At 44.4% G+C, this 11,373-nt stretch overlaps 1 protein-coding gene across 1 annotated transcript in view; it reads left to right on the top strand.

Moving 5' to 3' along the window:
* Positions 1–10,870, top strand: part of GLDC (glycine dehydrogenase (decarboxylating)) — a 114,673-nt gene extending 103,803 nt beyond the window's left edge. The window contains exons 22-25 of the mRNA XM_006863763.1: positions 4,233–4,328; positions 7,773–7,945; positions 10,106–10,186; positions 10,639–10,870. Of these exons, the coding sequence (XP_006863825.1) occupies positions 4,233–4,328; positions 7,773–7,945; positions 10,106–10,186; positions 10,639–10,782 (494 nt within the window). The 3' untranslated portion in view covers positions 10,783–10,870. The remainder of the gene's footprint in view (positions 1–4,232; positions 4,329–7,772; positions 7,946–10,105; positions 10,187–10,638) is intronic.
* Positions 10,871–11,373: the final 503 nt, after the last annotated feature.

Genomic DNA, 11,373 nt, shown 5'->3' with positions numbered 1-11,373 from the left:
TGTAGGTCAAGTTTATCAAATTGTATGAGAATACTTTTTTTTTTTTCCTCTTCTTTTTACTTCTGGTTGAGCTCTGATCATCCAGTCACTGAAGCCAGGACAAGTGGGTATTACTGCAAGTGTGGGTGTTCTTATGCATATGCTCTCTCTTCTTATCAGCTGGACACTTCACTGTCCACTCTAGTCCTCTGTGGCTATGTCACTGACTCTGGGCCCAAGAGTCCCCAGGTATTGCCACACTGCTGGCCAACCAGGTCTTCACCCGGATTCACAGAAGTCTATTGAACGTTGTAGGGCTTAGCTCACCATTTCATTGCTGTTTTTCCCTCACTTCCCCTTATCGGTGTCGAGCGTGGTCACCAATCACAGCGTGTATTCCCACAGAGTCTTAGTCTTGGAAGGGGGTTTGCACTGAGGGGACCCGACCACTTGCCTTGATGTTTCCTGGGCAAGCAACTTGCTTGTTCTTGTAGTAGTAGTCGGTCTGCCTATGTTGTTTTATATTTTTCCTGTAGGTCTTTCTTTCAAGAAGCATCTTCTGTTCTTCTAGCTACTCCAGGTTGGTCTGCTTGTAAATGATAGGCTTTAAAAGGAGGTGTATTGAAGCTTTGTAAACCTGTGGGAGGCAAAACTCAATGTTGAGTCCAAACAGATCCTGTTAGAGGAAAGAGACCCCTTTGTTAGTATTCCAGTGTTTTACTGGAGTTTTGTTTCTTAAATGGCCATCGGTGTTTTACCTTAGACAGTCCCAGCTCTGCTCTCTGACGGGGTTTCCTGGTGCCCTTGTTTTGGAAGTGGACATGGCCCCAGGGGCTGGGCACTCAATCCCTGGTCAGGCCCCTGCCCACCTGACCTCATTCCCAGGGCAGCAGCCAAGAGTTCTGGGTCATTAGCTTGCTCCTGGAGAGAGTAGATTGTTTTCGATCTATTTATGAAAAATCAGCCATTGGAAAAAACCGTATATGGGGAGGTGGGGAGAAAGGAGAAGCAAACCTTGGGAAACACAATTCTACTGTGACACACACGGGGTCTTCATCAGTCGATGCCAACTGAGTGACAACAGTTTTTGTTCTTGTTTTTAATTTTCCATAACACATTCCCATGTCTTCTGCAGCCTCGGAAGGTAATGGACACATATGGGGGTGGGGGCAACCTTACTGCCAGAGCACTTTGGTTTTCTCTCTCCTCTCTCCTCTGTCGTCCTGTGACGAGCTAGCTTTTCAGCCTTTCAGCTGAAACACCTACTCCGTGAACATGACCTCTTTCTTCCACCCGTCCATTTAGACCATTTCTGCTGCGGACTGTCTGGACTCCCCACATGCCCTGGAACATTTGCACCTCTTTCTCCTTAAAAACAAAACACGAAGACAAACATCTGGCATCTGGCCTGTGACAGCCCCGATGTTGACATTACCTCCCTTCCAGGGCTCAAGTAGAGAGACACATGTTGCATTCTCACTGCTGGTTCTATTGGAAAGCATCAGGCTATGGACTTAGAAAACAACATCTGAACCTCACTTGGAAATGTTCTTTCCAAACCACTTGGTGGTGGTGGTGATGGGGCCTCTGGGCTGGGCCAAGCTGGGCAGGGCTTGGCTGGTTTATGAAGTTCAGCTGTTGACAAAGCTCTGTCTAGAAGGTTCTTTCTGGTCTTCTCTCTCCTTTGCCGCCTGCCATCTACGTGAGCCGAGCTTTGTCAGCTTTCTGAATTCGTTTCCTGGGACTGCATTATCAAAGGACCACAAGCTAGATGACTTAAAAACAACCCAAATTTTACGGTTCTGGAGGTCCTATGTCCAAAATCAAGATGTCATCAGGGCCGTGCCTTCTGGGAAGATTCTAAGGGAGGCTCTATTCTTGTGTCTTCCAGCCTCTGGTGGTAGCCAGACATCCTTGGCCTCTCTTGGCTCACAGACACATTACTCCAATCTTTGCCACTGTTTCCACGTGGCCTGTGTGTCCTGTCATTGGATTAGGGGCCACGCTACTTTGGTGTGATCTCGTCCTACCTTGATAACTTCTGCAAAGGCTCTCTCCAAATAAATCACATGTCACATGCTCAGGAGGTTAAAACTTTAACATATCTCTTTAGGGACACAAGTCAGCCCATCACTCTTCCCTTCCCACAAGAATGCACTCAGTCTTGGATGGTAGCTGGAGGCTCAGAGTAGAAAGGGCAGAGATTGAGACTGGGCTCCAGGAAGAGGGAGCAGGACATTTAAAATCCCTGGATAGATGAAGTGAGCGTAAGCATTTGGAAATATGGTGCCAGAAGACCTTCTCAACACAACAGTTACCGTAAACTCTCAATTTGTAACCATGCAGTATCTGTGAGGTACAATGAAGCGAGGCATGCCTGTATTCTCACTCAGCTTTCCTGAATATAGCAGCTGATGAGACTTCAATTGTCTGTGACTCGTCCGCTGGCCATTCCAACTCTCCACTCCTTGTAGGCACCTTCCCTCTCCCCAGTTACCTATAGGAGCCCTGATAGGATTGTGAGATGTATGTTGGGCTCTAATCACAAGATCAGAAGTTCGAATCTACCAGTTGCTCCAAAGAAGAAACATGAAGCTTTCGTGTCTCCTGCATCATTATTTGAGGCATGTTTAAAACAGTCAAAGTCTCAGATTCTTATGCTTTTATTTTCAAAACAGACCAACTCTCTCATAATGATTCCTGATCTTAGCAACAGCAGTTCACAGACCAATAATCACTGGAGCTATTTTTGTCAGCAGCTGGAGAGATTCCATCTTTTCAGCTTGTCTCCTAGAGGATTCATTGCTGAGTCAGAAATGCTCACTGAGAAGGAGCAGTAGTGGCTTTTGAATCAACATGTGTGTTAGAGGAGAACTGTGCTCCACAGCATTTTCTTCAGTGACTGATAGTTCCCAAGTAGCCTGTCTGGCCTTTTTTCTCATATTAAGAAGGCGAAGGTTTCTGTCTCATGAATCAATACTTTGCTTGGAGAGTCTTCACCAGTCTTGGGAAAGAAAGTTCTAGTTTTCAAACCATAGACTCACTTGATGGTTTGTTCTTGATGGTGGGTTGGTGGTCAGTAGCTCACGCTGGGGAAGTGACTGTTTCACCCAAATGAGGCAGTCTTGGTTTTTTTTAAATTCCAAGTGAGCGTATCTGACATACTGCCTTTCCCATCACCCGAGTTAGCATGTGTCTACTTTTCTCTTCCCTCTCTCCCCTCATAACCATCAAAGAATGGTTCTGTTAGTATGAAAACCTATTTTTGACTTTAGAATTGTAGTCTCATACAATATGTGTCCTTTTGTGACTGACTGACTTCACTCAGCCTGATGGTCCCCAGGTTCATCGATGCTATGAGGTGTTCCGCAGAGTCATCGTTCTCCAAAAAACCAGCTGACCCCGAAGACTTTGGTTTACCCTTGTTGTGCCCTCTTTCTGGTCCTCAAAAGCTCCTTGGAAGAATCACATACATTTTCTGTATCTTATAGATCGTTGTTGTTAAGTGCCGTCAAGTCGGTTGCAACTCATAGCTACCCTTGTAGGGTTTGTGAGGAGCAGTTGGTGGGTTTGTATTGGCACCTTCTGGTTCAAACTGACCTCATGATCTAGTACTTATCCTTCTGGATAGATGCTTTCTATATATATCTGTACACACACATACAAAAGAAACACTATTTGATATTGAAAACCGTGTCAATGGGTTTTTAGCTCTGGAATTTTTTTTTACAAGAGGAGTTGTTGTTGTTAAGTGCCGTCGAGCCGGTTCTGACCCATAGCGACCCTGAACAGGGTTTCCGAGGCTGTAAATCTTTACGGGAGCAGAAAGCCTCATCTTTCTCCCGCAGAGTAGCTGATAGTTTCGAACTGCTGACCTTGTGGTTTGCAGCCCGATTTGTAACCACTATGCTACCAGAGATGTCTAACTGTCACAAGCAGATTTGAGGTCCTCAGAGCAGGGACAGATTCTGGAAAGCTGCATGGAATGTTCCCATAGTGTCTCAGCTCCGAAGTCTCATCCCCTATTGGCCTTGTCGTTAATGGGTGTGTGTTGTGGACCCAGAATCGAACAAATTGGCTTGGTCTGTAAGAAGAGCACACAAAGTCTTTATTGGTAACTATAAACTGACCAGGTGCCAATGGCTTGTCCGTCCTCATTGGTAATATACACAAAGCTAAATTATCTACTCACTTCCTTGGGTAAAAATGAAAACCAGATGCTAATCTTAAACTGAAATCATTTTCCTGAACAGGTTATGTGGCTCATGAATTTATTTTGGACACACGACCCTTCAAAAAGTCTGCAAATATTGAAGCTGTGGATGTGGCCAAGAGGCTCCAGGATTATGGTGAGTGACTTCTGAAGGGACCCCTTTTAGGAGGACTTGGGATGTTGGCAGCCAGAGGGTCCTGGGGCTTCATGTAGCTGCCCATGTCTCGTCCTCCGATCCATAACCACAGCCCCAAGAAAGAGGCCAGACATATTGGCACCATAGTAACCTGACTCAAGCATTTCCCTGTACATAAATTTTATTCAAAGGAGCCCTAGTGGTGCAGTGGTTAAGCACTAGGTTGCTAAACAAAAGATTAATGGTTTGAACCCATCAGTAGCTCCTTGGGAGAGTGAGAGGGCAGTCTGCTTCCATAAACAATTATTGTTATTAACAACAGTGGCCCTGTGTAGGGTTTCATAGAAGTGACTGGTGGGTTTGAACCACCAAACTTGCGGTTAGCAGTCCAGTGCTTATCCTGCAACATCACACCAGGACAGCACATTACAGCTTGGGAAACGCTCTGGGGCACTTCTACCCTGGCCTGTGGGGACACTGAGTCAGAATCAACTAAGCAACACATAACAACCAATTGTCTCTAAAAATATGCCCAACCGATTAAATCTAGTTAATGATGTACATGCTGAAGGACTTCTGTTTTTCAAAATCACTTTTTATTGTGAGAGCTTACATAGCAAGTCCAAGCATCTTGTCCATTCAACAATAAGTACCACGTTTGAATTGTGACATTGCTCACAGTTCTCACAACGCAACAGCACTCTTCTCTCTTCCTCTCTGTGCTCCTTTCCCCTTCCTTCTCCTTCCTGGCTCCTCTCTGCCTTCTGAACTTTACCCCGGGCCAATGCTGAGGCTTTGGTCTGCACATGGTTGGCTGTTCTAAAGAGTGAGTCCCCCCATGGTGTTATTGTTCACTTTCTAGGCGACATGTGAAAATTTTTAGAAAAGAAACACCTTCAGCTTGTGTTCACTGTAAAGGCTAAAGGCTTCCTCAGATTGGCCAAGCTTCCAGTGGGTCACCTTTGTTTGCAATGTGAACAAATAAGGATCCTTTCCAGTCTGTTGGCCATCTAGCTGTCTTATACAATTTGTAGCAGAATTGAGTGAGCACCTCCAGTGCTGCATCAGTTTGTTGAAACATTTCAATTTGTATTCCATCAATTCCTGGAGCCTGTGGTTTCCCAATACCTTCAGTGTAGTGTTCATAGATCTTCCTTCAGTGTAGTGTTCATAGATCTTCCTTGAATACTATTGGCTCTTGATCTTGAAATAATGGAACATCAACCACTTCTTTTTGGTACAATGCCTCTGTATATTCCTCCCCTCTTGTAACGTTTCCTACACTATTCAGTATTTTGCTCATAGAAACTTTCAATATTGCAACCCAAGGCTAGAATTTTTCCCTCAGTTTTTTCAATTTGAGAAATTATGAACATGTTCATCCCTTTTGGTTTTCTAACTCTAGGTTTTGCACATTTCCTTATAATACTTTACTTTGTCTTCTCCAGCTGCTCTTTGAAATTTCCTGTTCAGCTCTTTCACTCCCTCATTTCTTCCAGGCATTTTAGCTTCTCTGAATCAAGAGCAAGTTTCAGACTCACTTGTCTGGGCTTTTCTTTCTTTCCTGTCGTTTTAATGACCTTTTTTGCTTTCTTCATGTGTGATGTTTTTGATGTCATGTCGTAACTCTTCTGGTCCTTGGTGTCTAATTTATCAAATCTGTTCATGAGATGGTCTCTAAATTCAGTTGGGATATACTCAAGGTCTTATTTTGGTTCTTATGGAGTTGTTTTAATTTTCTTCAGCTTCAGCCTGAGCTTGCTCATGAGCAGTTACAGACCTTGTTTTCATTGATGCTGTTGAACTTCTCCATCGTCTCTTCCCACAGATGTAGTCTATTTGATCCCTGTGTATTCTGTCTTGTGAGGTGCAGATGTATAGTCATCTTTCATGTTGTTGAAAAAGGTATTTGCAATGAAGAAGTCATTGGTCTTGCAAAATTCTATCATGTGAGCTCCAGTAACATTTCTATCAGCAAGGCATATTTCCCAATCTCTGATCCTTCCTGTTTGTTTCCAACTTTCACCTACCAATCACCAGTAATTGTCAGTGCATCTTGATTACATGTTGATCAATTTCAGGTTGAAGAAGTTGGTGGAATTCGTCCAGTTCATCCTCACTGGCTTTAGTGGTTGATGTGTAAATTTGAATAATAGTGGTATGAACAGGTCTTCCTTTAGGTGTATGGTTATTATCCTATCCTAGACAGTGTTGTACTTCAAGATGGATCTGGAAATGCTCTTTCTGAAGATCAATGTGATGTCATTCCTCTTCAGTTTGTCATTCCCAACATAGTAAACAATATGATTGTCTGATTCAAAATGGCCAATACCAGTCCACTTAAGTCCACTAAGGCCTTGGAGTCCTGATGTGGCCCTGTAGGATAAACACTGGACTATTAACCTCAAGGTCAATGGTTCAAACCCATTAGGTGCTCCTTGGAAACGCTATATAGCACTTAACAACAACAACACCTTGGATTTGGATCTTAAATGGATATGTGTTCCATGTAATTTTTGATGACCTCCAATTTTCTTAGATTCATACTTGGTATATTTCATGTTCCAATTACTACTGGATATTTTCAGTTGTTTCTTCTCATTCTGAGTTGGGCCTCATCAGAAAATGAAGGTCCTGAAAGCTTTACTGCATCCATGGTCAACTCTAATTTGATGAGGCAGCTTCCGGCCTGAGGGCTAATTTCAGGCACTGTATCTGACACTGCTCTGTGGCTATTCATAAGGGTTTCAGTGGCTAGCCATTCAGAACGCGTCCATCTCTCCTTCTTCCTATTTTGTCTTCGTCTGGAACTCCTCCGAAACCTGTATACCTGCTGGTATTTAAAATACCGTTGACATACATTTCAGCATCAAAGCAACACACAGGCAACCACAGTCCAGCAAACTGACTGACGAGTGGTGGTCGCCAAGTATACACACATAAAAATACTATTTTAAAAAAATAAAAATGGGATACTATCATTACGTAGCTTGCTTTTATCACTTAAATGTTTTTAAATGTTTATTCAATTTCACAAATACATGCTTTTGAATGGCAGCATACAGAATTTAATCTTGTTGTTGTTGTTAAGTGCCATTGAGTTGGTTCTGACCCATAGCGACCCTGTATAGGGCTTCTAAGGTATGGCTGGTGACCTTGAACCATCGACCTTGCAGTTCCAACTAATCTTGCAGTCCAGTGCATTAACCCACAGTGCCACACCAGGACTCCAGCATACAGTTTAGGTGTTCTGTAATCTGCTTAACCTATTGTTGAATAGATATTGTTTCCTAAGTTTTTCTTCCATAAACAGTTCTGGAAGCATATATACATTAACAAATATATCTGATGATTTTCTTAGGCTAAATTAGGTGGGGGAAGGGCTTTTCATTCCAGTGTAGTTGGTTCACATTGGTGGTGTGGATTTCCTTCCTCCACGTACAGGATTTCACGCCCCTACCATGTCCTGGCCTGTGGCGGGGACCCTCATGATTGAGCCCACAGAGTCGGAAGACAAAGCAGAGCTGGACCGATTCTGCGACGCCATGATTAGTATTAGGCAAGAAATCGCTGACATCGAGGAGGGCCGCATCGACCCCAGGATCAACCCACTGAAGGTGAGTAGGATTGACCTTCATCCGGAGTGTCCCGTGGGGTAGCACATGGTACATGAGTAGTGTGCCTGCAGTCCCTGAAAACTCTTTGTTGTTGTTGTTTAGTGCTCTGGAGTTGGTTGTAACTCGTAACAATCCTGTGTAGGGTTTCTGAGGCTGTAAATCTTTACAGGAGTAAAAGCCTCGTCTTTCTCCTGCAGACCAACTGGTAGGCTTGAACCACGGACCTTGTGGCTCACAGTCCAGTGCTTACCCTACAGAGCCGCCACACCGCCATTAGAATTCCTATTAAAAGATGATATTCTCTGGTAGCGTAGTGGTTATGAATCGGGCTGCAAACCGCAAGGTCAGCAGTTTGAAACTACCAGCTGTTCTGCGGGAGAAAGATGAGGCTTTCTGCTCCCGTAAAGATTTGCAGCCTTGGAAACCCTGCACAGGGTCACTGTGAGTTGGAACCAACTCCACGGCACACAGCCACCATTCTTGCCCAGAACAAGTCAGTTCTGAGAAGATGTGGCCCATGACTTGGAAGTTTCTATCTTACTGAACATTAACAGCTGGGCACTCAGGTATAATGTAGCTGTTTTCTGATCTGCTTGTGTTTTGCGTGATTTAGGATTTGTCTCTTGGTTATAGGTGCTGTCCACGTCCCATGCCCCAATTTTGTTACTAGAAGAAGAAGAGGTTGAGGGCCTTACTCTAGTTGGGAGAATTTTATGATCCTGTGTCTCTGTTTGATGCAACGTAGTAAAATGATACCGCAAATGTAGTTTATATATTTACCTCATAAACCATGTAAAAAGTAAGGTTCTTATCCTGGAGCTGTGAGGTCCCTCTTAGAACATGGGATTGGTATTTGGCATGAGTGTTTGGCGATGCTTATGACCACGCTGCAGAAATGTTTGTTAGGGTTATCCTATCTCTTCCCAACCCTGGTCATTTTCTGTCTGGTTGGAGCCCCACAACTCTGATTAGATCTAGGCATCCATCTGAGGGGTCGTACCCTAAATCATTATGGCAGCAGATATCCTCAACTATCTCTCAGCAGCTTGTGGGTTTGAACCACTGACCTTGTGGTTAGCAGTCCAGTGCTTAGCCTCCGGGGCTCTTTAAAATGTAATTCAACATGATGTTGAATTACAAAAGCCTGTGGAGAACAATACTTATAGGCGAATATAAAGTTAAAAACCTGCCAAGGTAGTAAATGCTATATGCTATTTACTAATCTATACATGTGGAGTTGATATGTGCCACTGAATTGATTCTGACTTCTGGCAGTACCATGTGACACAGTAGAATTACCCCAGAGTGTCCTAGGCTGTAATCATTATGGGAAATCAGATCTGCAAGTCTCTTCTCCCATGGAGCCACAGGTGGGTTCGAACCATCTACCTCCTGCTTAATCGGTGAGTGCACCTTGATACGTATGTAGACTGTAGAATGCTCTTGATGATGGTGTTTGGGAAGAATACTGAATTCTACCATGGACTTCCAGAAGAATGATCAAATCTGTCTTGGAAGAATACTCCTTAGAAGTGAGGATGGAGACCCTTCGTCTGTCATAGTTCGGAGGGACCAGTCCCTGGAGAAGGATGTCATGCCTGGTAGAGGGTCAGTGACAAAGGGGAAGACCCTCAGAGACCTGGACTGACGAAGTGGCTGCAACACCAGATGCTAACACGGAAACAACTGTGAGGATAGTACAAGGCCTAGCAGTGTTGTGTTTTATGGTACATGGGGCTGCTGTGCGTCACACCAGACAGGACCACGCCTAACAACAACACACACGGGCTACCAAATCATAGGAATGGTAAACAGTCAGTCCAGGATTGTCATTCCCATTGGGAAGAAGGTAGACCCCCAGCTTCAAATGTATCTGTAATATTTTATTATTTTGAAAACATAGAGGACCCAATGTTGAGTCAATTATGCAGGTGGTACATGTGTTTATTATTACCATAACTTTATGATATTTGAAATATATCGCAATTTACCTATTTACCTCATAATTTCCTTCTTTAATCAATACCTCCCTCCAAATCTGAAACAAAACATAAACATTCCTCTTCCCATGGGCTTCCTCAGAAGCTCGTTGGTTGAGGAGGATGGAGGGAGAAGGCCGAGCTCCCCTCTGACCCTCCTCCATCTACGTGTCTCTCTCAGATGTCTCCACACTCCCTGACCTGCGTCACATCCTCCCACTGGGACCGGCCGTATTCCAGAGAAGCGGCGGCATTCCCACTTGTAAGTTTTCCTCAGCAGCTGAGTGTGCCATCTGGTGTGGTTAGTGGTCCTGCGTGTGTGGGGGGCCATCTTGTGCACTGAGGAGTTCCCACTTGCATGGTCTCCTCGTTAGAGCAGCCACATGGGAACAGCCATGGTGGGAAATGTGGAACCAAGGACTTGGCTTCCAGAGTCTCCACCCCAGTCACAAACTGGGGCAGGGTGGGGAATGCCTGGGAGACTGAGGAGGCCCTGTCACATGGGTCACTGTTTCCTGCTGTCTCCAGCTGAGGAGGTGCCTGTTGAGCTAGGAGTAAGGCTGGGGGACAAATGGGGGTTGTTTTGGTAGCAATACAGGGTTGGCCTTTAGCATCTTGAGTCATCGTTGGGCTAATGGTGCTTTAGGTTATGAACACATCCTCACAGCCTCCTCTTCCATCCCAAGAAAAACCTCCATCTTTTGTCCCTCACAGCCCTTCGTGAAACCAGAGAACAAGTTCTGGCCGACCATTGCCAGGATTGACGACATATATGGAGACCAGCACCTGGTGTGCACGTGCCCACCCATGGAGGTTTACGAGTCCCCGTTTTCCGAACAGAAGAGGGCCTCTTCGTAGTTCTCTCTTCCCTCGTTTCAAGTGTCTGGCCTGATGCCTTTCTGGAGCTTTTGATAATTAAGAAGTATTTCATCATCCACCCCAGGCTCAAGTAGGGGGTTTTATATACTATGTATATTTTGGTGATCTCTGCCAAGGTGAATGTCAGTATAGTAGGGACAGTGAGCGGAAGCTGATCTTTCTTCAGTTCCTCTGGGCCCAGATGTTTAAGTTGATGTTCAAGTGGCCTTGATTGGAAGCCATTTAGTTTTTCGCATAGGACATTCTGGGTGTGCTAGAAACTTTAACTTTCAACGTAGAGAGTTTGCTGACGTTGCAGCGGCTTGCCGGTGACTCGATAGACATGTTTTTTGTTCCAAATAAGTCCTTGTGGGCTGAGCCATCTGTGGGAAATCCCAGGGCAAATGTTTACATTTTCTATACACTGAAGACATATTTTTTTTCCTAACTAGTCTAATCTGCAGTAGCATTTCTGGGTGTTTTTCCTCTTTATCTGTGTCTGTTTTTTATCTGCATTTGTTAGTATTCTAATAAAAGCATTTCAGTTTGAAGAACGTCTTCACGTTGGTCCATTTTTCTGTCTTGCCGCCA

This window comes from Chrysochloris asiatica, unplaced genomic scaffold (assembly GCF_000296735.1).
Source record: "Chrysochloris asiatica unplaced genomic scaffold, ChrAsi1.0 scaffold00056, whole genome shotgun sequence".
Classification (NCBI taxonomy): domain Eukaryota; kingdom Metazoa; phylum Chordata; class Mammalia; order Afrosoricida; family Chrysochloridae; genus Chrysochloris; species Chrysochloris asiatica.
Note: the sequence above shows the minus strand (reverse complement) of the source record. Positions and strands in the feature narration are given on the sequence as shown.